At 32.7% G+C, this 24,482-nt stretch overlaps 2 protein-coding genes across 4 annotated transcripts; one reads left to right on the top strand and one right to left on the bottom strand.

Annotated features, from left to right (window-relative positions):
• The first annotated feature begins 8,776 nt into the window (after positions 1–8,776).
• Positions 8,777–12,335, top strand: LOC137811933 (putative branched-chain-amino-acid aminotransferase 7). Of its 2 annotated transcripts, none has more exons than XM_068613795.2 (10): positions 8,777–9,044; positions 9,543–9,644; positions 9,785–9,947; positions 10,092–10,268; positions 10,356–10,487; positions 10,578–10,673; positions 11,222–11,338; positions 11,436–11,531; positions 11,715–11,827; positions 12,093–12,335. In XM_068613795.2, exons 2-10 carry the CDS (start codon positions 9,598–9,600, stop codon positions 12,205–12,207), a joined length of 1,056 nt encoding a protein of 351 aa, XP_068469896.1. In that variant the 5' UTR covers positions 8,777–9,044; positions 9,543–9,597; the 3' UTR covers positions 12,208–12,335. The 2 variants fall into 2 exon arrangements, with proteins under 2 accessions (XP_068469896.1, XP_090154907.1); XM_090298781.1 differs by having other exon boundaries at positions 9,039–9,294.
• A 7,610-nt stretch (positions 12,336–19,945) lies between these two features.
• TBL13 (TRICHOME BIREFRINGENCE-LIKE 13) lies at positions 19,946–23,718 on the bottom strand. 2 transcript variants are annotated; one of them, XM_068613792.1, is made up of 6 exons: positions 23,200–23,718; positions 22,941–23,121; positions 22,098–22,238; positions 21,726–21,846; positions 20,540–20,674; positions 19,946–20,384 (listed from the first exon to the last, which is right to left on the bottom strand). In XM_068613792.1, the coding sequence occupies exons 1-6, from the start codon at positions 23,585–23,587 to the stop codon at positions 20,124–20,126; spliced, it is 1,227 nt and encodes a 408-aa protein (XP_068469893.1). In that variant the 5' UTR covers positions 23,588–23,718; the 3' UTR covers positions 19,946–20,123. The 2 variants fall into 2 exon arrangements, with proteins under 2 accessions (XP_068469893.1, XP_068469894.1); XM_068613793.1 differs by having other exon boundaries at positions 22,941–23,126; positions 23,200–23,683.
• Positions 23,719–24,482: the final 764 nt, after the last annotated feature.

The following is a 24,482-nucleotide window of genomic DNA, read 5'->3' as shown; positions in this document are numbered from 1 at the left end:
TGATACAAGTCGAATGGGTTAGTAAAGAGCAGGATTGACAGGATTATTGTTTCAAAGCAGTGGCTTGAAGTTTGGCCGTAGAGTAAACAATTTGTTTTAAGTAGAGTTGTGTCTAATCATTGTGCCATTGTTTCAAAATATTTGAACGTGGATAGGGGTCCGAAACCATTTACGTGTTTGGATATTTGGCAAGGTGATAGCAGGTTCAAAGAGTTTACTAGGACTAAATGGTCTAGTTATAAGGTGTTGGGAGGAGGTTTGTTCATCTTTAAGGAAAAATTGAAAAACTCCTTAGATAAGGTTAGACAATGTCATTTTTAATGGCATTTATGGGGAAGACAACGAGATGTTGGTTGGGAAGTTTTTCGAAGAAGAAATAAAGGAAGTTGTTTGGAATTTCGACATCTCGAAGAGTCCGGGATCGAATGGTTTTAATTTTAGGTTCTTAAAGTTTAGTTGGGAGTTTATTAGGGAGGACGTTATGTCAATTGTGAATGATTTTGCGACCATAGGTGTTTGGCCTAGGGGATCAAATGCGTGTTTCTTATGCCTGATTCCTAAAATTGACAATTCTCAGCAGCTCAATGATTTTAGATCCATTTCTTTGGTTGGATGTATGCATAAAATTATCTCGAAAGCATTATCTCTCATATTGAAAAGGGTGATTGGCAAAGTTATTGATATTAGGCAGTCCGCTTTCCTTTAAGGACGGAGTTTATTGGACAGTGTGCTTATGGTCAATGAAGTCCTTGAAGAAATGAAGAGAAAGAAGATAAGTTGTGTTTTTTTAAAGGTTGATTACATAAAGACCTATGACTCTATTAGTTGGGAGTTTATTTATTATATGTCAGGTAGAGTTGGGTTTTGTGATAGATGGATTAATTGGATTAAGTCTTATTTAAAGTCTGTCTCGGTGTCGGTTCTCGTTAATGGGAGCCCCACTAAGAAATTTATTTCGAGAAAGGGGTTGCGGCAAGAGGATCTGTTAGCACCTTTTTTGTTCCTTATTGTGGCTGAAGGCCTGGCAGGTGTGTCAAGGATGGCAGACGAGAAGCATTTGATTGACAACTTGGAAATTTGAGATAAGAAAGTTAAGGTTGATCTATTGCAATATGCAAATGATACTTTGTTTTTATGTAAAGCTAACACTAAGAGTGTTTTCAACCTTAAGGCGACGCTAAATTGTTTTGAATTATGCTCGGGGCTTAAAGTGAATTTTTGAAGAATAGAATTGGCGAGTTGGGGATTGATCAGACTACGATGCAACGGTTCGCGGTTATTCTTGGTTGTGAGGTAATGACAACACCTTTTAAATACTTGGGGATGGTGGTTGGGGGTTGTCACAAGAGGGGGCTTTCTGGGGTGGGGTGATTGAGAGATTGAAGTCTAGGTTCGGAAGATGAAAAGGCAAAATCCTTTCTTTAGCTGGGAGGATCTGTCTGATTAAGTCTGTGTTGTCGTCAATTCCTTTTTTCTACCTATCCTTTTATAAAGTGCCTATAGTTGTGTTAAAGGAGTTAGAAAGAATTCAGAGGTGTTTCCTTTGGGGTGGGGGTCGGAGGGGAGGGAAATTACTTGGGCTGTGTGGAAGAAAGTCTACGAGCCTCGAGAGGCCGACGGTCTTGGTATTATTGACTTGAAAGTTTTCAATATAGCTCTTTAAGGGAAATGGATTTGGCATCTAGGGACGGATAAAAGCTGCTTGTGAAAGGATGTTATTGAGTTTAAATACAGAGGGTGGAGAAGTCTGAGAGAACAAAGGAGTCCTTCTAAGATGTCCCTTTGGTGTAAAAATTTGAAGGAGGTTTGGGCTTTGGAAAGTTGGTGGAGGAGGTTTGAAGATCGTTGATGACTTTTTACAGTAAGTGCACCGCGTTTGTCAAAAGTAATAATTGTCCCTAAGGACGAATATCGATCCCATAAGGAACAATGAATTATCGAGTACAATATTCGTTAAATATAACAACAGAACAATAAAAAGAGTTTAAAAGTGATGGTGTTGGCATTGATCAATAAGAAAACAAACAAAGAATTCGTTGCTTCAATTGGAAAAATAGGAATTAGGTTTCATCTCTCCCACTCTCATATATTTTGATTAGCATGTTAATATTGAGTTCTTTGATTGAAATTGATGCCCGTAGAAAATTCATTTATATCGATTCCTCGCATATAAAATCCTTAAGAATGTTTCCTAAATATCGATCCCTCGCATATTTATAAAAACAACTTAGAATCACATTCATACGTTAATGGCAATTAACATTTCAAGTCTATCTCTAGCACTCAAATATGTTAAGTATTGTTGTTTAGGTCCGAACCCTAAAAATACCTCCCGGTCAGATTTAAGATTCTCAATTTGTCACAGAAAGTTAAAAGTAAAACAACAATATCAATAATCAATCAAGAACTGAATATTAATATATAAGATATCACCTCAATACATAAGAGTTTGAGCGGATTACTCTCAATCCCAAAGGGTAGAATTAACCACGCATACTTCTAGCACCTTTCATTCTTCCAATTGGGTTACAATTCACTCTATGGTGTTTTCCTCTCAATCTGGCACACTAGGGTTAAGCCTCTAGCCCTCTATTTATACTAGTTTTCTAGGGTTATGTTGTTTTTTGTATCGCGCTAATGGGCTAAACGATAAAACATAAAAAATGTTCAATCTTTCTTTGCATCTTTTTCCATTCTGGGACTTTTCAACTTTCTATTTTTAGCTCAAATTATTCTCCTTTACTCCAAATCTTCAATCCTCCCTAGAAATCTGCAATTAACACCAAATTTGAGAATAAAATGCTCTTATTCAAATAAAGCTCATAAAAAATGTAAAAAGGTATAAATTCGTAAATTAAAAATTATTTTATTTGTAAATTAGCAATAAATCCTCATAAGTGCCTATATTTTAATATGAAATATTACAAAAATTAGACACTTATCAATCGTTTCAAGTGGAAGATTGGTAACGGGAAGTCTATCAGTTTTTGGGAAGACAATTGGGAGGGGCACAGTAACTTGAAGAGTGTTTTTCCAAGGTTGTGTTCATTAAGCTGTCCACCTGAGTCTAAAGTGGTTGAGTGTGAGAATTGGGTTGACGGAGTCTGGAAATGGAATTTAGTTTGGAAAAGGAACCTATTTGAGTGGGAAAAGGATTTGGAAAGACAACTTCTTGAGGTGCTCCAAGGACTGAGGTTGGATTTGGATTTGGATGATGGTTGGGTCTGGAAGGACAGTGAGTTCTCTACGTACACGGTTAATTCTGCTTATGTTCTCTTAAGGGGTGAGCTTGAAGGGGGGGATCAATATCGGATTTGTTAAGTTTTGGAAGACTAAGGCTTTGCCTTCGGCTCAAGTCACTACTTGGAGGGTCTTGGTAAATAAGTTAGCCACCAAGGGAAATTTGATAAGGAGAGGGGTAGAGCTTGAGAATGTTTTTTGTAGTATGTGTGGGGTGGAAGAGGAATCATGTCGTCATTTGCTTTTCGAGTGCAGAATAGCTTGGCTTGTTTGGAGTCAGTGTTACGCTTGGTTAGGTTTGGTGTCCGTGGACCAGTCTGACAATTTCTTTCACTTCCTACAGTTTAGGATGTGCAATGCATCTGAATCTGTTAATGTGATTTGGAGAACTATCTGGACTGCAGCAATAAGTGAGATTTGGAGGCTCAAGAATAAGGTATATTTAAAGGAGGAGTGGTGGATGTTTCAGAAGTGTTTGTGCTTATTCAACTAAATGATTGGTCTTGGGTTGTCTCCAAGATACCTTCAGATGGTTTTTCTTATTCTGATTGGTGTTTTGATCATTTGGCTTGTATGTATCAGATTTAGAGTTGTTCTTGAGTTTTGTTTTCCTTGGTTGGGGGTGTTGGTTGGTGTGCTCTCCGCAGATGTTAGGAGTTTCTGGTTTTCTTGTTAGGTTGACTCTTAAGTGAACGTGTTACTAATATGTATAAGGATTTGACCAATACCTGAAGTGATTTATATTTTTTTTTTACTAATAAAAAAAATTATACAGTTCTAATTTAAAGCATTAAGTTTATGGCTGGATTTTGCGTACATTTAATTATTACGCATCTTAATTATTGGAAGTGGTCAAGTTAGTTTCTTACACTTTTTCAATCACAGAAGCAAAATAATAATTTAATCTTATAAAAATGTGATTTAAGTGGTATTAATAGAAAATGAAGTCTTATTTAATAATTAAAAATAGTAACCCGTGAAATGCAGGGTCTGAAAAAAAAAGTAATATTATAAAAGAGTAATAATTAAGTGCTTCCCCTACGTGGCCTTATGCCATTTTATTTAACCAAAGGCCATTATTTGAATATTTTTACATCGTTATTTGCACATTAGCTCATCTACTCCACAATTATACACAACAATTTTCACTCCCTAACCACTTTCCTTGCCAACACACACTCTTAATCACCACTTGCATTCAATACAATCAAATATTGAGTAAATTACTAAAAAATCTACCAAACAAATAAAAAATGTGTTTCACTTTTTCAACGTGAAACATTACCGTTTAATGATAAATTATTCATGATTTAATATTATAATTTAATGATAAAATAATTTTAAGTTTGTCCTTAGACAGAAGAGTCGTCTTTCAAGTTTGATTTGATTTTAAAGCATATATCTCACATTGTATAACTTTTCTCCAACATTCATGTTTCCCAGCCTCAAAATAAGTGTTTGGCTCAACATGTGAAGAAATAGACATAATAAAATATTTGTAAGAAGGTGATAAATAGTTATGAGACAAAACAAAATTTAAAGGATATTTAACTCTTGAATATGCATTGGAAACATTAAGATTACAATGATAACCCTTTAAATACTCAAGTGATTTTTTTATTCGTGTACTCATTCGGATAGATTGATCTGATTCATAATTTTGTTCTATGTCATGATCTTCATTGAGGTTTTGGTTTATATGGGAACAAACTTCTTTTGGAACCTCAATGTGGGACTCACAGTTATTATCACTGTTATTTTCAGCATTATCACAAGGTGCAAGAATGGTTTGTGATGGCTGACTCAAGACAGGTTGATCTTCAGTAAACAAAACTTGATCATAAATGTTAGGACTGTTAGTTTCTTTGCTGGTATCTTGAACCCTTTGATATGAAAAAACATGTTCATAAAAGACAACATTCCTAGACACAAAAATTTCTCTTGATTGAATATTCAACAAAATATATCCTTTTGTCTCCCTTTTAAAACCAATAAAAACACATTTTGATGCCCTTTGATCAAATTTTCTTCTATTTGTTGACAAAGTGCTAGCATGACATAAAGAACCAAATACCTTTAATCCATCAAAATTTGTTTCAGTTTTGTAAAACATTTCATGAGGAGAATAATAGTTTAAAACAGGTGTGGGAAGCATGTTTATAATATATGTAACATGTATAACAGAATATGACCAATAAATTTTGGATAAATGAGATTGTATCATGAGAGTTCTTACTACATTTAATAAATGACCATATTTCCTTTCAACTATATATTTTGTTGTGGAGTATTGACACATGATGTTTGATGTACTATTCCTTTATTGACAAATAAATTAGTCATGAAAAATTTAGTCTTATTGTCACTTCTTATTATCTTTATTGCTGTCTCAAATTGTGTTTGAACAAAAACAACAAAATTTTCCAAAACCTTAACAACTTCAGATTTTTGTTTTAAAGGAAAAATTCATGTGTACCTTAAATAGCATCAACTATAGTCAAAAAAATATTTATGACCATGAATTGATGGTATTGAGGATGATCCCCAAATATCTACATGAAACAAATCAAAACATTTTTTTATTTAGATGTATTAATAGGAAATAAAAGTTTTTTTTGCTTTACAAAATCACAAACATCACACACAAAAGATTTGTTATATTTAACGAAAGAAAATTTATTCTTGATAACATCAATACATTTATTTGAAATATGACCTAATTGAAAATGCCAAAAGATTTTTAGATCACTAGCACTGACATTAACAAACTTTTAAATATTAACTATTTTAGAATTTAAATTAATTACTAATTTATAATTAGATATTAATTTAAAATTTAAAGTAATGAATAGCTAAAATTTTATCAATTAATATTAAATATCAATTTAAAAATAATTTATATTAATAATAAAAATTATTTTAGATATTAATATTTTTTTAATTTATAAAATAGTATTTAATTTAATTAATATAATAATTATTTAATTTTTATTTTTAAATTAATTAATTTATATTTAGTGATTTTCTTGTAATACTGATGTGTACCTAGGTTAGTTTGAAAATTTTGATAAGCAATATAATCTTAATAATATTTTAACATAATCTTAATAATCTTGAAAAAAAAGTGAGACTTATTAGGCAACATTTTCTTCCATGTAGAATAAATAGCCCATTTTTCTTCCATTTTAAAAAATATTTTATCCATACTATTGAATTGAATATGATATATTAGATTAATAAAGTCAGTTGACCCAATATTTTCTTTAGCATAATTAAGTTTTGATGAAGGTTTTAGTTTTCATAAGCAATCATAACCAAATTTTGGATATATGAACATATATCATCTCCCGTGACAATAAGATGATCAGTAGTGAAATTATATAATTTTTAATACTATTTAATATATTTAAAATGAAAATATAATATTTTATAAAAATTAAAATTTTGAAAATTTTATGACTAAAATTAATTTTTAGAAACTAAAGTCAAATTTTAAGTTTCATAGGAATTACCATCAAACCTTTTTATTTTTCTTAGGAATAAAATAAATTAATGTGCCTGGTGGGAGTAATGTGAAGATGTCTGTTCAAAATGTCTCTCTCTATTAGCCATGACAGCAATATCAACTACAATCTTTGAACATTTGAAAAAAAATAATTTTTTTTTAATTTTTAACGATAAAAACAGACAAAATATTGGAGGGACAAAAATTAAACTTTAACTATTTTAAAAGGATAGAAAAAATTATTTAATTAAATTTAAGAATACTATCTTAATAGATTTAAACAAAATAGTATCTTAATATATCCTTATATATACCCTTGTTTTTACTAGTATTAATGGCTAAAGTTGAATGTGAAACTTCCAATTAGATCTTTAGTGTATTTTGCTTAATGGTATCCTTGAAAATTCATGAGAATAGACAGACAGAATATTCTTAGATTATTTCTAATTCTCCTATCATTTGTAAATGTTTACTTTATCTTGAATTTAAAATCAATTTCAATATAAAAAAGTAACTTTAAACTAGCTTAATATTAATATGAAATTATCAACCCACTTTCTTATATAAAAATTACAAAAGGTTTAATAAATTTTATTAAAATAAACTTTAATATCATTTAAAAAATAAACTCTAAAAATATAATTCAATTTTATAAAATTGTCATGATAAAATTACATTTATATCTTTTATATATTATAACGAATTCATATTTTTAAGCTACGTTACATCACAGTACAAGTTTCTTATTTAATTATCCTCGTGAAAAACGAGGAGTGACATAAAACAAAAAATGTCAAACTCACTATAATAATCAAATCTGGACGAAGAATATGATACCATATTGTAAAAGTGAGATTCTCGTCTATTAAATTATTTCATGTGAGACATGGATTGTAGAAAGGAAAATTACTAATATGATGATGAATATCATCTTAAAAAATAAATTTAAAAATAAAAATAGTTTCACTGTTTAAGTGACCTTAAGGCAGATTGTGGTTAGTTGATTTCTTATGTGAATAACGTTTTTACCTTGGTTTATTTGTATTAATTAGCTTGTGTTTGCTGAAATTTTACTATTTTGGTCATTTTATTGTGAGTGTTGCATGCCATTATTAATTCTTTTGCAAATTAATACACTTTTGTAATAATTTAAAAAATATTTTTCTTTTGTTTCGATAATGAATCATCTTGTGTTCATATAAACTATATACTGCATGCTATTCGATTAGGTAGAAGTTATTTGTGCATTTTTTTTAATACTTTCTCCATTAATAATCGTTGTTTTGGTAAAATTATTTATTTTATACGTATTGGTCAATATATTTCTCTACATGGAATTGTGTACAATTTTAATTAAATGTTTTTGTTACATCTAGTATCCAGTGAATATATTAAAATCTTGTCAGTGAAAAAATTGTCAAAAAATTTAAAATTAACATTTTCATTTTTATAACATTATATCATGAATATTTATATATAAAGGGGATTCTCCTCTTTAATTGCTCTATTTTTTTCTATTTTATTTATATATTAATATTTGATTTTATTTCATTTTTATGGGATTCTCCTTTTTAATTCTCAATTCATATATTAATATTGATTTTATTTCATTTTAATTTGTTCTTATTTAATTGAAAGAGAGATAGAGGGACAATTTTTTTTTTAATATTCCAATGTCCTTTCGTATTTTTCGTAAAAACTAGTTATCAATTTTAAATTTTAAATATAAAATAGTTTGTAAAACGTGGAAGGAGTAGACTATTAAGCGTTATTTATCTGGAAAAGTTCTTACAATGTGAAGTAATTTTTTTTATATCTCCAACTCTCTAAAACATTATAGTTTTTATCTCTTCTTATTATTTCATTTAGTTGACATCTTTATTTAATTTTTAACATTAAACATAATTTTATATAAATAATAAAAATAAAAAATACGACTACAAAATTGTTTTTTGATTTAATTGACATTTTTATTTAATTTAAAATTATATATAAATGATAAAAATAGAAAAACGGATCCACACATGTACAGTAGCTCCTGTGTTTCAGCAGCTAGTATAAGTGAATGAAAATGTCTTTATCAAAATTGAGTTAAACATGTGTTAATTCGTGATGAGAAGCAGGTGGTTGTTATTTGTTTTCCTGTGATGATGGTTACAGATTTTGAAAATAAAAAGCATCCTTTGTCATCACTATCTCTTTCATTCCTCTTCGCATCTATCTTATCTCTTTCATTCTTTCCATCTAAACCTTTTCTTTCTCTTCTTCTTTCCACTCCTACGTCAAGGGATCTACAAAGGTACTCATTTTCCCATTGCATTGCTTCACTTTCTAATGAATCTTCCAACTCAATACCGATTCACAATCACATCTTTCGCTTCCATTTTTACCTCTGCAAATGTCTAACATTTCTTCAAATCTGTCACTTGCTACCCTTTTTCCACGCGCATCCTGTTCTTTACCATTGTTATTTCTTTAAACCACATTCATACACCTCCTACATCACCAACATTATCTCAATCAGGGATTCAAGACCTAAAATCAAACATGTTATTCCCTCTCTAGACAAAAGTTTAAAATTAAATTATAATTTTGCATTTTTAACTCTTATTTATAACTGTACTTCTTTTATTTTATTTGTTTGTAAATTTTAACTTTTATATTTAAAGAATATTTAATTTTGATCAGATATTTAATTTTACATGTGTTCTTTAAAAAATATAATTTCATACGTGCGAGTGTGTGTAACAATAGTATATTCTGACATGACATCAACGTATGTATGGTTGTTGTACAGGTATTTTTGTGTGGAGCCTTGCATCACGTGAAAGCAAAACCCCGTGATCACAGCTATGTCTCCCACTTCTAATTTAGAGAACACCAATAGCGGTTCTGAAAGGTATTGAGCGATTAATTGCCTTTTAATGAATAAGACAATGATATATGAACTTGGTTTAATCATGTTTTGATAATAGAATATTTCAATATTGGTGATTTTGAATTTGAAGTTTGATCACCCTGTTTTTGTCTTGAAATCAGTGCTGCTGAGGTTAATTGGGATGAACTTGGATTCAGTGTAGTTACCACAGATTACATGTATGTCATGAAATGTGCAAAAGGAGATAAGTTTTCACAAGGATCACTCCTTCCCTATGGTAACATTGAGATCAGCCCTTCTGCTGGGATATTAAATTATGGACAGGTTCTTATGCCACACAGTAGTGCTTAATGATTCATTAATGTTTATCAATGATAAGCTTTGAGCATCGAAGTTGATTTCATGCAGTTCATAAATCAAACTCTGCGTAGCTAAGCCTCACAAATATGTAAACTTGTGAATCTTCAGGGAATCTTTGAGGGGCTCAAGGCACAAAGAACTGAAGATGGGCGTATACTTTTATTTCGACCAGATGAGAATGGTCTACGCATGAAGAGTGGAGCAGATAGAATGTGTATGCCATCCCCATCTGTTGAACAATTTGTCAATGCTGTAAAGCAGACAGTTCTTGCCAACAAACGATGGGTATTCATTCATTTCCTCATCCTATTCATTCATCTCTATGATCTATGAAGAAGTTGAAAAACAAACTAAGCTTCAAATATGAAACAGGTGCCTCCTCCAGGAAAAGGGTCACTCTATATTAGACCCTTGCTCATTGGAACAGGACCACTGTTAGGTTTGGCACCAGCACCTGAGTATACATTTCTTATTTACTGTTCTCCAGTTGGCAGCTACCACAAGGTAACTTTTGGATTTCCACATGTTTTACAATACAAGGACAAAAAATTTACTTACAACTTGTTGAAATTTCTTCTTGATTAATTATTGCAGGGTCCACTGAACTTAAAAGTGGAGGATAAACTATATCGAGCAATATCTGGGAACGGTGGAACTGGAGGGATCAAAAGTATCACCAATTATGCCCCTGTAAGCGTACACTACTGATACATCATCAATAAAACATCTTTTCCATCTTGAATATCTGTTTTGAATGATTCATAATTTTACTTAATCAAAACCTATCTAGTTCAAGACATTCAATACAAAATGAACACTTGACATTTGTAATGTCCAAAATATAAAATATGAAACACACGAATTTATGTATTATATCATTATAAATTTTAAAAATTGAAAAAATTATATGAAGAAGTATGAATGAGTTTTTTCTTTTATGTCAAAAAGATATTTTTATTGATGATTTAAAAAAAAATATTTTTTATTTTTATAATTATAATGAGAAGTTATACATAAATTTAAGTTTTTAAAAAATCACTGATTTTGTCTTTTTTTTTAAATTGTGTTGAAAGAGTATAATAATTTTGTGAGATCCAAAAATTATTTGTTAAATTAAAAATTTCACATATATGTGTGTGGTACGAGTCTCAAAATAATAAATCATATTAAAAGTTGCCTTGAAATATAATTTTCCCCTTGATTCAGTATGTTATCTTTATATGTTTGTGATGCCATAGGTTTATACTGCAACAACTGATGCAAAGGCCAATGGATTCTCCGATGTGTTGTTCTTAGACTCTGCAACAGGAAAATATATAGAGGAGGCCTCATCATCCAACTTATTTGTTGTGAAGGTCTGAACACTATCTATGTGAGCAAGCTATTAACAATTTATATATCCAAAACTATTTGATAGTCTGAACAAAATTTGTTTAATTTAATCACATGAAGGACAACACTATCTCCACTCCAGCAATAGATGGAACCATTCTGCCTGGTATCACACGAAAATCCATCATTGAATATGCCATTGATTTGGGTTATCAGGTATTACTTGATTTTCTTTCAATTATTGGCACGTATATTGATTAATCTTAATGGTTTCATTTTCTGCAAATTAACTTGCTTTTAGAAAATATACCTAATCTACCTTAGCTATGTTTGTACGGAAAAAAATGCTCTCAATATTTAGTTACTTACAGAGGAAGGGGTTACTTGAATTATGTTCAGGTCATGGAACGTTCCATATCAGTGGAGGAAATGCTAGCTGCTGACGAAATGTTCTGCACAGGAACTGCAGTGGTTCTCAGCTCTGTTGCATCTGTTACCTATAAGGAAACAAGGTTAAATTTCACTTCAATTATTCTATTTCTTTGTTTTCAGTATGCTAAGTGAATTCAATTAGAATATAACCATTTTTTACACTGTTATATAGAATAAAATTATTTATTTTTTCAATAATCATTTTAGTGATTTTTTTATTGGATGTCAAGTATAAATTTTTTTTATGCTAACTATGTATAAATTAATATACCAAAAAGTATCTTAATTCAACTCTTATATTTAAAGCATCTTCCCTCGTATAACTTTACTATTGCCCAAATGCAGGACGAATTACAAAACAGGGCCAGAAACATTGTCTGCAAAATTACGCCAAACACTTGTTGGAGTTCAAACAGGGTGTCTTGAGGATAAAAAGTCATGGACAGTCATAGTCTCTTAAATGAAGATGATTGCTATTTCATCCGAACATTGAGTTATTACTTGAGTTTATTTTTTTACAAGTTCTTCGTAATATGAAAACTTATACTTTTAGTTTTCTTAATTTAATAAAGGTTTCAAATTCATCAACTGCTTAATTCTATTATGCAAATTTTTTTGTCTCACATTTATCTGTTCTTTTTAGCTGTTATTAATAACTTAACGAAAATATTTTAGTTGTTTTTATGTGGGAATTGAACGAATGTTATTAGATGGGAATAAAATGGGTTAGAATGAAATGGAGTGGAATCAAAAGTAATATAGTAAAAATATGATCATATATTTATAAATCTCACATATAATAGAATGAAGCACAAAGTAACATGTACGAGAGTACCAAAAAAGGAAAAATATAACATGGTAGACTAGAGTCGATCCGGACCAGAGATCAAGCTGAGAAGATTCGGGGTCAATGTCGAGTTGAGTTGGTCTAAATCAAAGTCAAGCTGAGTCAGTCTAAACCTAGGAATAACTTGGCTTGTGCCCAGGTCCAGGTAGAGTCGAGTTAGCTCGTGTCGAGGTCAAGCCTGGTCGGCCCAAGATCAAGTCAACTCGAGTCGACCTAGGCCCTGGTCGAATTGAGTATGTCCATGTCCACAAGCCAAGTCAATCCAAACCCAGGTTGAACAAACTCGGTCCAGGCCCAAGTGGATTCGAGTCGACCCAAGCTTTGGTCTAGCCGCCTCAGCCCAGGTCAAGGTGGAGCCGAGTCGACTTAGGTCCAAGTTGTACCGAGTCGGCCCGAGCTGAGTTCGGGTCAAGTTAGTCTAGGTCCAAGACAAGCTGAGTCGGTTTGAGCCTAGATCGAGTCGGCCCGGGCCCAGATCTTACTGATTCGGCCTGAACCCATATCGAGTTGATTCGGCACGGGTTTAGCCGAGTCAACCCGGGTCCAGGTCGAGCTAAGTCGGCCTAGTACCAGGTCCAGTCGGCCCGGGTCTAAGTCGAGCATAGTCGGCTCGGGCCCTAATCGAGCAGAGTCGGCCTAGGCCCTGGTCGTGCCAAGTCGGTCTAGGCCCAAGTAGAGTCGATTTGATCTGGACCCATGTCAAGGCGAGTCTGTCCGAGTCCAGGTCGAGTCGAGTTGGCTCGGTACAAGGTGGAGTCGAGTCGGTCCAGGTCCAGGTCGAGCTGAGTCAACCCGAGCCCAGGTCGAGCCAAGTTAGCCCTGGTCCAAGTCGAGTCGAATCGGCCTGAGCCTGTCGAACTTAGTCGTCTTGGGCCAGGTTGAACCAAGTCAGTCTGGGTCATGTTGAGTTGAATCAAGTCGGGTTAGGTCGCCCTGAGCCAAGTCGAGTTAAGTCGACCGAGACTGAGTTGATTTGATCCCACTTCAAGTTGATCTCACATTGGAGATTTAATCTAATTGACAAAGTGGATTTAATATAGATTTAATCTATTTTAAATAGATTTGAAAAAATCCAAATAAATTTGATTTAGTTAAAATGGATCTGGATTTTAGATCCAATCCATGAGCACCTCTACTTCATACCATGATTTATTCTTTATCATTCATGTTATTTATTTTTCTGAAAGGTCACAATAAGATTGAACTTGTTAATGTTAACCGACTTTATCATAATATTTACTAGATTTTTATTGATGTGAATCTTTTCTTTCTACATCCACACTTTCTTCTTTTACTACTAGAAGCAGTGTATACTATGTATTTTGTCCTAGAATGAAAGGCAAGATTTCTTGCAATGTGCAAGACACTCCAATTGTCACAATATATAACAATCTTTTATTACTTGTGTTCGAGTTCCACTATTAACCTTTGAATCAAGATAGCTTCCTTGCATGCTTGGGTAGTTATCATGTACTCAAATTTTTAATAGACAAATGTACAATATCATGTAACTTTGATAAATGACTCATTGTCCTTCCTACAAATGTAAACACATAGCTAATGATAGATCTCATTTTATCAAGATCACCTGCAAATTCTGAATCAACATACTCTTTAACAACTAATTTAATATTTCAAAACATAATGCAACACCTGAGGTTCCTTTAATGTATTTAAGGATCCTCTTAATATTACTCCAATGCTCTCTCCACCAGAATTTGTCATGAATCTATTAACAACTTCCATTACATGTGCAATGTATATTCTTATACAAATCATGACGTACATAATGTTTCCCACTATTGATGAATAAGGTACTTGTGACATATTCATCCTCTCTACTTCATTGTTAGGACTCATACTTGATGATAACTTAAATTAAGAAGAAGTAGGGTAGAAATTTGTTTGCAATCTTGCATGTTGAAGCGCCATGAGAGTTTCAATAAGTAAGCCTTCTGAGTTGAGAAGGTTAAATCTTCTTATCTTTTTTGTTTCGGTGAATTTGCATTCATAAAATTTTGTTTGTTGGTCCCATGTCGTTCATTTCAAACTCTCTAGTCAACTTTGCCTTCAATTCTTGGATTATGACTTTGTTGGGGAGTACCACCAATATGTCATCTACATATAACAACAAGATGATAAAATCATTCTCATGAAACATATTGTAATAGGCACAATGAATTGGACTCAATTTGTTGTAACCAAGAATAATAATGAAGGAATCAAATCTCTAGTACCAATACTTGGACCTTTATACAAAAATTTGGTCAACCAGCAAACCAAGTTTTCTTTTTCTTTAAAACCTTTTGGTTTCGACTCATTTTGCAGAGTATTTTAAGCAAAAAAAAAAAAAAAAAAAAACTATGTCCCTGCTAAGAACAACCTTTTGGTAGATTTTGGATCCAACTTTATTCTTTCTTAACAATTGTACATCATGTATATAAGACAATCAAATACATGTAAGGAAGTGTAAGCAGTTGGTTTTCCATTCCACATCTTTATTAGTGTCTTCAAACCTATTGTTATTGATGGTGATCGATTTATCACGTAATAAGCGATTTTAACTACTTCACTTATAAAGACTTGGTCACCCTCAATGTTCTCAACATAGTTCATGTTTTATCCAGGAGAGTTTTATTTGTTTTCTTTGCCACACCATTTTGTTGAGGTATATCTGGGACAAAAAAGTATTTTGTAATATTCTCCTCCATTATATGTCCTTAAGAATTTAATTATTTTCATAGTTTCAAGCTCTAAGGGATAATAGCAATGATTATCACACATAAAAATGAATTAAGTTCAAGATGTGTTTGCTTCTGGCAGTCACACTAAAAAACTTTTATGTATGTTTCTTGCTTTAACACACCGTGCTCACAGAAAGGTAAAATAACATCTTTAAGCCCATGTAAGAGGTTATGTTTAGATGGAAACTCATCCAGCTACAATATTCACAAACTAAAGATACAAAAGACTTAAAGCCCTGACCAGGAGATTACATGAAGATTAGGCTTGATTGGGCCTCCAACAACCCTTATTGGGCTCAAGATCGTCTTTGAAGAGGTCAACTCTAGTGTATAATAAAATGTGATCAGTACAAATACATAGACATGTAAAATGGGCTAAGTAGTTAATAAGTGTCATATTTCAGTAATATTTCATATTAAAATATAAGAACGTATGGATATTAATTGATAAAATAACTATAATATTACCCCTAATTTATTAATTTAAACTTTTTTACATATTTTGTGATTATAATTTGAATAAGAACGATTTATTCCCAAATTTGTGTTAATTTCAGGATTCTAGAAAAGAATGGAGATGAAAGGGAAAATGAGAATAAACAAAACTAAAAAGGGAAAGTTGAAATGCTCCAACACTCGCCCAAGCCAAAAGCTCCTAGAGGATCTCGCCCAAGCGATCCCAATCTCTCCCAGACAAGATCACTCCAGTGACGTTTGGCCTGTTTTTGTCCAACTCACCCAAGCGAACCCAATAACTCCCAAGCGAGAAATCACTTAGCTCAAGCCCAACTAGGTTAAATATGAGGCGTGATGCACAACCCTAGACAACATTAAGTGGATTGGAGAATCAATTAGGAGAATAGAAGGTGTTAGAAACCCTGGAGGAGGCAGCCGTCAAGGAAAAACATCCTGGATCTTCTTTTCTTTTTTTTCATGCTTGTAATGGCCAACATGAGTGGCTAATTTTACCCTTTGGGATTGAGAGTAATCTATTTAAACTCTTATGTATTGAGGTGATATTTAAATATAATATTTTATTCTTGATTGATGATTGATATTGTCATTTTATTTATAATTGTTTACCATGATCAAGATCCTTAGATTTGACTGGAAAGTACTTCTAAGTTTCTGACCCAAATGACAACGCTTAACCGTGCTAGGAATATATTTGAAATGTTAATTGTTATCAACATCTAATCATAATGATAAGAAGTTTTTATAAATATGCGAGGAATCGATATTTAGGAGACTCTCTTAATAATTTTATATGTGAGAAATCGATATAAATTACTTTTATATGGGCATCAACATCAATCAAATGATAGAATATTACCATGCTAATCAAAATACAAAAGAGTAAGAAGGATGAACCCAATCTCAATTTTTCCAATTGAACCAACAAACTCCTTAACTTGGTTTCTTTACAATTCTTGCAATCATAACAAACTCCCAACAAACTTTATTATTTTGTTTTCTATTTAGTGAATCTTATACTTGATTATTCAACTGTTCCTTGTGGGTTCGATATTCATCCTTAGGGATAAGTTATTACTTCTGACAACACGATGCACTTGCCGTAAAATAGTCATAAGTAGTTTAGGACATTTGGATCTTGTATTTGGACTAATTAGGATAAGCTTGTATTTGGGTCTTGAGTAGAGTAAGGTTAGATTAGGGTTAGGATGACCTAGTTAGGATTTCAATTGGGCTCATCCAATCCCAAGAGAAACCCTAGACCAAATATGGATGAAGAGCATGTTCATGTTTCCACATTTTGAGCACATGTCCAAATGTGAAAAGCATGAGTTTAGGGTTTAGGGTTTAGGTTTTAGGACAAGTGACACTTAATCCACTCTTCATATCTATTTTCAAGGGAATTCAAATTTGAATTTTCCATTCTTCTTTGCTCTCCCTTGATCATACCTATACTTCATAAATAGGACCCTTTATTCAATGTAAAATCAATTTTGAATGAGTAGAGAGAGTATGCATTTGCAGCTCACTTGTTTTTAAGTTACCTTAGAATAGTTTTTCCTTCTAGACTCCTCATTCCTTGATATTTGGTATAACATCTTTCAAGAAACGCCTTCCAATCCACTTTGCAAACACCTAACCACTCCACTCCATATTTAAGTCGCTTCTACATCCAATTTGCAATCCAATTCCACTTTAGCTTGGAGGAACTCCATCATATTGGTATCAAAGCAAAGGTTCTCTAAAAAATAAATAATTATATTCTAAATTCATGTTGTTCAATGTTTTCTTACCTGTCTAGTTATGTTTGTATTGTGTAAATTGTTCGTTATCGTTTGTCTTTTAAATTTGGTTCAAATTTGTTTGATCTTTTTGTGTGTTATAGTTTTGATTTTAATATATTATTTTACATTTTATTCACTAGTTCTTTACTTGAGTTTTAAACCATTTTAATCAATTACCTATCATTTTAATCGATCAAATTGTTCTTTTCTTGAATGTTAAGTCCTTTTAATAATTTAGCTTCAATTTTGATTAGTTAATTTAGCTTCTTAACAGGTTATTTTTCGTTTTAATCAATTATGTTATTCAGTATTTACTTCATTTTAATCAGTTATCTTTCATTTTAATCGATTATTTAGTTTGCAGTTACTTTAATTTTGATTTTGAATTTTTATTTATTTATAATAAATAAATTAAATAAATTGGAGCATTTATGTATACCCAACTAGACGAAAACAACCTAACCCATATTCCTAACGGATATAAATACTAAAAGACAACCAAAAACATTTGTTAAACCTTAATATGAAACTTTGTACCATACCCAACAACACCCTGAAAGTTCACTTCCAAAACCATAACTTTTCACATAGTTTAGAGACTATGACTACTGCCATAACAAAAAAATTACACCTACCCTAACCATCTTTAGTCATTTCAATTCCACAAATAACCGAATTTACTGGTGTAGCACTGATGGCATCACAATCTGCATCACCAGGAGCAACTCCAGACTAAATGCAGCATCACCTAGCCTGCCAAAGACAGATACCGATTCCTTCTACTGCATAGTTTCTTCTTCACATTCTCCATGCTCTTGTTATCCAACTTCTTCTTCTCCTCCTTTAGAACTTATAGAATTCACCTTCTGGTGTATATATATTCTTTCATATCAGTCCTCTCAAAATTTAGCATTTGAGCAACACCACAATCTAGACAATTCACGTCTTCCCTACTTCATTCAATTATGCAGAAACTAACACTAACACATTATATTTCACTGCAGAAATTCATCTCTTCTTTGCTCCCCTTGCTGGCATCCTCCCTACAGACTTCCCCTCTACATTCCTGCATACTTCCCTTTTCACCTGCAAAGCTGCTTAAACTTACCCCTTGCCTGCCATCACTAAATGTGCCATCCCAATATCGAACCGAACTGCAGCTTTTGTTTTCTCAAACACAAACACAAGCTCCACTCATACACAATTTTGATTTTTATGATCCGTATGTTTCGTCTCAATCATGTTTAGTCCACATTGTTATTTGAACTTTTTAATTTTTCTTTTGAATTATTGTTAGCATGACAAGTAATTATTGTAAACAATAAATTTATCATATGGACAATGATATCTGATCAGATCCTTTATACTGTAAATAAATGTACTCTTCTTATTATTGTGTACAAAACAAGGTTTGAACCTTAATATAGTACATAAACTATTTACTTTTCAGAGACTACTTTTCGCTACTACATGAGAGACTACTTAAGCAGTAAAAAATCTTTTATTTTTTTTGTTTTTGATAGCAAAAGTGTTTTGTTTCCCAATAAGAAGTTGAAAAAAAAGTTGAACGGATCTTCAAATGAAACAGGTGCCTCCACTAGTGAAATAAGTTTATCATTGCATATTAGGTCATTGCTCAAGGGAAAAGAAAACAAGGTAAACTGTTTTGGTACTGATTATTAATGCTTACTCTATAATTGTTATATAAAAAATCAATTTTAAATTACAGATTTTGTTTTCTATTAAAATTTTATTTGTTATATGAACATGTAAGATTAAAAACAGTTTTAAAAAAAAGTTTGATTTTTCACTAGGAATTTGGTTATTGGTCTATTATCTTTCCTAATATTCTTGAAAATTCCGAACAACAAATGATTGTTGTGCTACTAATAAATTGCCGATAATAATAGAATGATGAATGGGATGTGTTGTAGGGAGAAAAAAAATCAAAAAAATAACTATTTTCTACCATATAATATAATTACTTAATAAAAATAATTAAAAAAAACTCGGTCATCATACTTCATGTTTTTTGTTAGGTTTCTTAGTCTCATCCTGCAAACTTAGAGAGGTTATTAAGAGTGGATACAAATTGATTTCGACGTCACATTGGATAAATAAAGAATATTCCAACTTATGATGTTAGTTTTGCTCGCCTTAATTGCACGTCAATTTCCCAGGAAATCACAATACTCCGATTTTTTAATTTTTATTTTGCCTATTTTCGCTTTGAAGTGTCTAAAATCTTAAATTCTCAAGCATAACATGCATGCCTGTTATTTCTAGGTTTCAAGAAGCACCCGGTAAGGCTGAAGACAGTTCTAAAGCGATTTTGAGCAGACAAAAAAATTGAAGGCCTGACTCGATAGGTATTCATCTCATTGATCCTCAAAAATAACTTTTGGATACACATGAGAAAAGAAAACAAATGCAATATACTAATGAAAAACAAGAGAATCGTTATGAACAATGTCTCTTTTTTTACCCTTTTATAACAAATATAAATAAATGACTACTTTATCAACTTCTACCCTTGATACTTACTATTCAGAAGCTCTATGAACAAGTCATTCCAAGTATCTGTAATTCCAGGTAAGCACCAGTGCATGCAATCATCATGTTTTTTCCCTCCAGCTGAAGCAGGGTGTGCATCAGCCCTGAACTCACTCATGTGAGTGATGTCCAAAATAATGAAACCAGACCCCTCGAGAGCCTTATAGAGGTGTTTATTCACCAGTCGAGTCTCCACATTTGTCCCATTGTTCTTCACGGAGAAAAGTTCTTCAACCTAAAAGAGCAACAAAACTTCCAAGGTCAACTTGCTAGTAATAATTTAGCATGCAACTATCACACTAGCAAGAAGAATCACATCACGTATGTCACTCATTGGATGACTGTTCCAGTCAAAACATGCTTAAAAAGGCAATTGATTAAATAGACCACCTGCTCTATCGACAAAGGTCTATCCCTTTGACAGGAACCACCCTGATCCCAATCTCCCCCTTCAAAATGTCTGGGTGATTGAGTACGAAAAAATTTGACTGCACCTGGGCGTGCATTTTTCTCCACATACTTGATCTGCAAACAAACCACTCGTATTAAAATATGCAGGTCAATTACATACCAATTTAAGCTAGGTGTAATTTCGTAAATGGATTTGTAAAATTATTAGGGATCATAGTAATATAGAAAAGCTTTTAAAAGTATCTTAGTCAAGATCAGTTTGGGGGTGAAATAATTGACAATGCGTGTTAAGAAACAATTTTTTAGGGGAGTATCTGTTTTTTTCAAAAACTCATGATGCAGAAAAAGAAAAAACCTTTTAGACCTCAAAAGAAGTTAATCCAAACACACATTTAGGTGTTCAATGTACTTGCTAGGCACAATTCCCAAATGCTTCTTTCTAATGAAAAATATTTCTTGACTTCGACGTTCGTTGTGTTGCAAAATACTTCATCTTCACGCTAATGGTTGGGATAGTTCCAAATCAATACTATGTCAATTGATAGCATGTTGACCAATTATACTCTTGGTGCTAATCTCAATCTGAATAAAGAAGTTCTTTATAGATGTGTTCTCACTTTTCAATAAGAGGTTGCCTATCATATCTAAGACCTAAATGCCCCTTACAATAAAGTGCTCATCTGTAGATTTTTACAAAGTTAAGGTTATACACTTAAGTAAAATATCAAAACAATATTTCTGTGCTTAAGACAATTGTAATAAGATCAGATTGAAGCTAATGAAAAAATTGACATCCACGATCATAACATGTATGTTGTGATTCAAAACAGAGAATTTATGGTAAGTGGTAACAATAGTTGACATTCTAAACCACTAATGTAAGCACCTCATCCTTTCACTGGCGAGGAATGGACCTTCCCCACCAAACAGATGTTGACAACTCAATCCTAAACACTTCATCCACATTATGAAACTCAGACCCATACATTGATGGGAAAAAGCATTATGAAACTAAACATACAAAGTTCGCATTAGCAAAGGAGCTAAAGTCAATTAACAAGATACCATGTACGTAATTGCTTCATACTCAGGTTAACTTAGAGACATAAATTATTTCCTTCCACTTCCACTACAATTATAGAGTAATATAAAGCAAAGACGTTACCATGTGCTCCAAAACCATATCCAGGCCTTGATCTGAACGTAATGGAGGAATTACTGGCTGGCCATTCTTGAAGAAAAGCATAGGGGACTTCACAGGGTCAAATTTTGAAGGGGCCCACCACCTGTTAACACAAACCAGATAAAATTAATATTTTCCATTATACTTTCTCAGTTTTCCAAACAACAGTAACAGCATCAACTTATACAAAGGAAAGTGAGAAGCAAGAAGTAAAAAACATAAAACTCAAAAGGTATTCTTTAATTGTCGAATTTCCCATTATTTTCAAATATCAAATAGCAAATGGGAAAGCAGCTACAAATTACATACATGGCCCATTTACAGAAAGAGACTATAGAAACATTCTAGTATTACCAGTGTCCCGTGTTAAAAATTAGAATATCGTGGAAACTCAGAGCCTTTGCCCACGTGCTGTCTGGAACATCAACATCAACTCTAAATCCCTCTCTGAATCCAAGAGTTTCTAAGGCACCACCTTTATCACTAGCAGACCAGCTGCACAAAACAGAAGAACAACATCAATGATAGTTAACAATGTTCAACAACTAGAACCATATAAGGTGAATTCAGAAGTGTTTTTTTACAACTTATTTGAGTTTATCTTATGAACATCAAGAAAATAGCTTATGACTTGTTCACAAGTTCATTTTAGCTTATTTCAATAATCTCTTCAGACTAACTAACAAGACAACTTATATACGAAAACAATTTAGCTTCACCTTGTCTTCAATTAAAAACACGACTTACAGAGTACAATAGTATTTTGTTACGAATAAAGAAAGCAATGAAGTTAGAACCTAAGATCGTGAGGACATCTACACTGGGCTATGAGCAAACCATTCAAGCAAAGTTAACATACTCCACCCAAAAACTTAAAGCATCATGTTTGGAGATTTTTCTCACTTATAAGTTTCTCAGCTTTTCCATTTTACCTAATGTTAAACACTTCACATTCACATTTGCAATTGAACACTTGACGCTAATTATATAACAGGACATAAGATAATGTAAACAATGACATCAGAACAAATAATAACAAATTGAAAATCCTAGAATCCGTACTTATTCATCACATAAAGACTGTGCAATCCGTGGACTCATATAGAAACAGCAGATCATTTGAAACAAGACCCAGAAGAAAACAGGCAAGAAAAACAGGAGAGAAAAGTGTAATGAATGAGAAAAGCGCAAGCTTACCTACCATAACGAGCCAGAAGATTGGTACGGTGATAGGCGATGGTGAGATTGTAAGCGAGAAAGGTGAATCCACGGTCAGCTCCAGCGGGGCGCCACTTCTTGACTTGTCCCTCGGAGGCACTCTTGAGAGCGCAGAAGAGAGACACAAACATGTTCCTGTTGAGCGAGTCCCCCACAAACCCTGCACTGCTGAACACCCATTATTGACAATCCCAAACAAAAGAAGAGAGAGAGAGAGAGAGGGAGGGAGGAAGAGTACCAATGGCGGTGTGGGTGTGAGTGCGGAGGAAGTCAAGGGGATGGAATTGGGGGAGATCGCAGTGGCTGGGCTGCCAGCGCCATGTGGGGAGATGAGGGGCGTTGGATTTGTTGGCGGAGAGGCAGTTCCAGCCCTTGAAGATCTCCTTGCAGGTGTGGTCGTAGGTTGGAATTCTGGGGGGATGAGCGATCCATGTTCCGTGGGAGAAATTGCAGGAAGCGCGGGGGTGTTTGTGGAAGGTGGGAAGAGAGTGGGTAATGGAAGGGGAGGAGGTGGTTGTGAACTGGGAGAGAAGGAGGAAGATGGAAGTGAAGCAGAGAAGAGAGAGAAGAGGAAAGAGAGGAACTTTCTTCTTGGGGCTTTGAGAGTAAGCTTCCCTTGTGGCCATTCCAATTAACCTCCTTCTTCTTCCTTCTGCATCTCCCTTTTTCTTCTCTCACTCTTTATCTCGCATATCTTCTTTCATAATCCTCTTTTTTTCCATACACTATACATTCTCATCAACCCAAACATAACATTATTAAATTCTATGTTTAGCTAACTTTTAATTACTATCATTTCAAAAATTTCCTTATACTAAATGTTCAAAATATTTTTTATTTAAATATTTTTCTCATTTTACATAATTGCTATTTTTTTTTATCTTCTGCTCATTCATCAACCAGACACTCAATAAATGACAACAATAACAATTATGGGAACTTCTTTACTAATCATAACTATGTTCTGCCTAGGTAACATCAATATATCAATATACCTCCTTATAAATCAAAGATCATGCTATAAATCAGTTAGCATAAAAGATCATGCTATAAATCAGTTAGCAACACTAATATTTTATTAATTCGGTCCATCACAACAAGGATCAATGACTAAACACTATAGATAAACTCTTTACAAAAGTTTAAGGTACGGTTCTATCAACTTTTACAATATACACTTACTTGAGCTCAAAGTACCTCGTTGAGGTTCATCCCGATCAAGCACCGATAACAAAAGGAGGAGACTTGAAGGAAAGAATAAGAAGGTACCGGCACATCAGCAATTATAGAGACAAATCTAAATACTATCCAGGTTCCTCTTTGTTCATACGGGTACAATTTCCTTAAAACACACACTTCATGACTCTAATAAATAAGAATTAAACTTCATTTCATTTTATATAAACATTCAATTAGATATTCAACTAATATCTTAAAATGATATTAATAGATAAACAAGTATGAGACAAGTTTGCGATGAAAATATTAAAGTTAATTTTTTTAGTTGCAATAACTAATTTA

The sequence above is a fragment of the Phaseolus vulgaris genome, chromosome 2 (assembly GCF_051622355.1).
Source record: "Phaseolus vulgaris cultivar YP4 chromosome 2, ASM5162235v1, whole genome shotgun sequence".
NCBI classification, from domain to species: domain Eukaryota; kingdom Viridiplantae; phylum Streptophyta; class Magnoliopsida; order Fabales; family Fabaceae; genus Phaseolus; species Phaseolus vulgaris.
Note: the sequence above shows the minus strand (reverse complement) of the source record. Positions and strands in the feature narration are given on the sequence as shown.

What these genes read in the sequence shown, in the direction of transcription:
- TBL13 (XM_068613792.1), bottom strand. Translation starts at nt 23,587, where the DNA reads ATGGCCACAAGGGAAGCTTACTCTCAAAGCCCCAAGAAGAAAGTTCCT. An exon ending in TCACACCCACACCGCCATTG is followed by an intron (nt 23,122 to 23,199) that starts GTACTCTTCCTC and finishes TCAGCAGTGCAG; the next exon opens with GGTTTGTGGGGGACTCGCTC. An exon ending in GACCTTTGTCGATAGAGCAG is followed by an intron (nt 20,385 to 20,539) that starts GTGGTCTATTTA and finishes TTGCTCTTTTAG; the next exon opens with GTTGAAGAACTTTTCTCCGT.
- LOC137811933 (XM_068613795.2), top strand. Translation starts at nt 9,598, where the DNA reads ATGTCTCCCACTTCTAATTTAGAGAACACCAATAGCGGTTCTGAAAG. An exon ending in GTATCACCAATTATGCCCCT is followed by an intron (nt 10,674 to 11,221) that starts GTAAGCGTACAC and finishes GTGATGCCATAG; the next exon opens with GTTTATACTGCAACAACTGA. An exon ending in CCAACTTATTTGTTGTGAAG is followed by an intron (nt 11,339 to 11,435) that starts GTCTGAACACTA and finishes AATCACATGAAG; the next exon opens with GACAACACTATCTCCACTCC.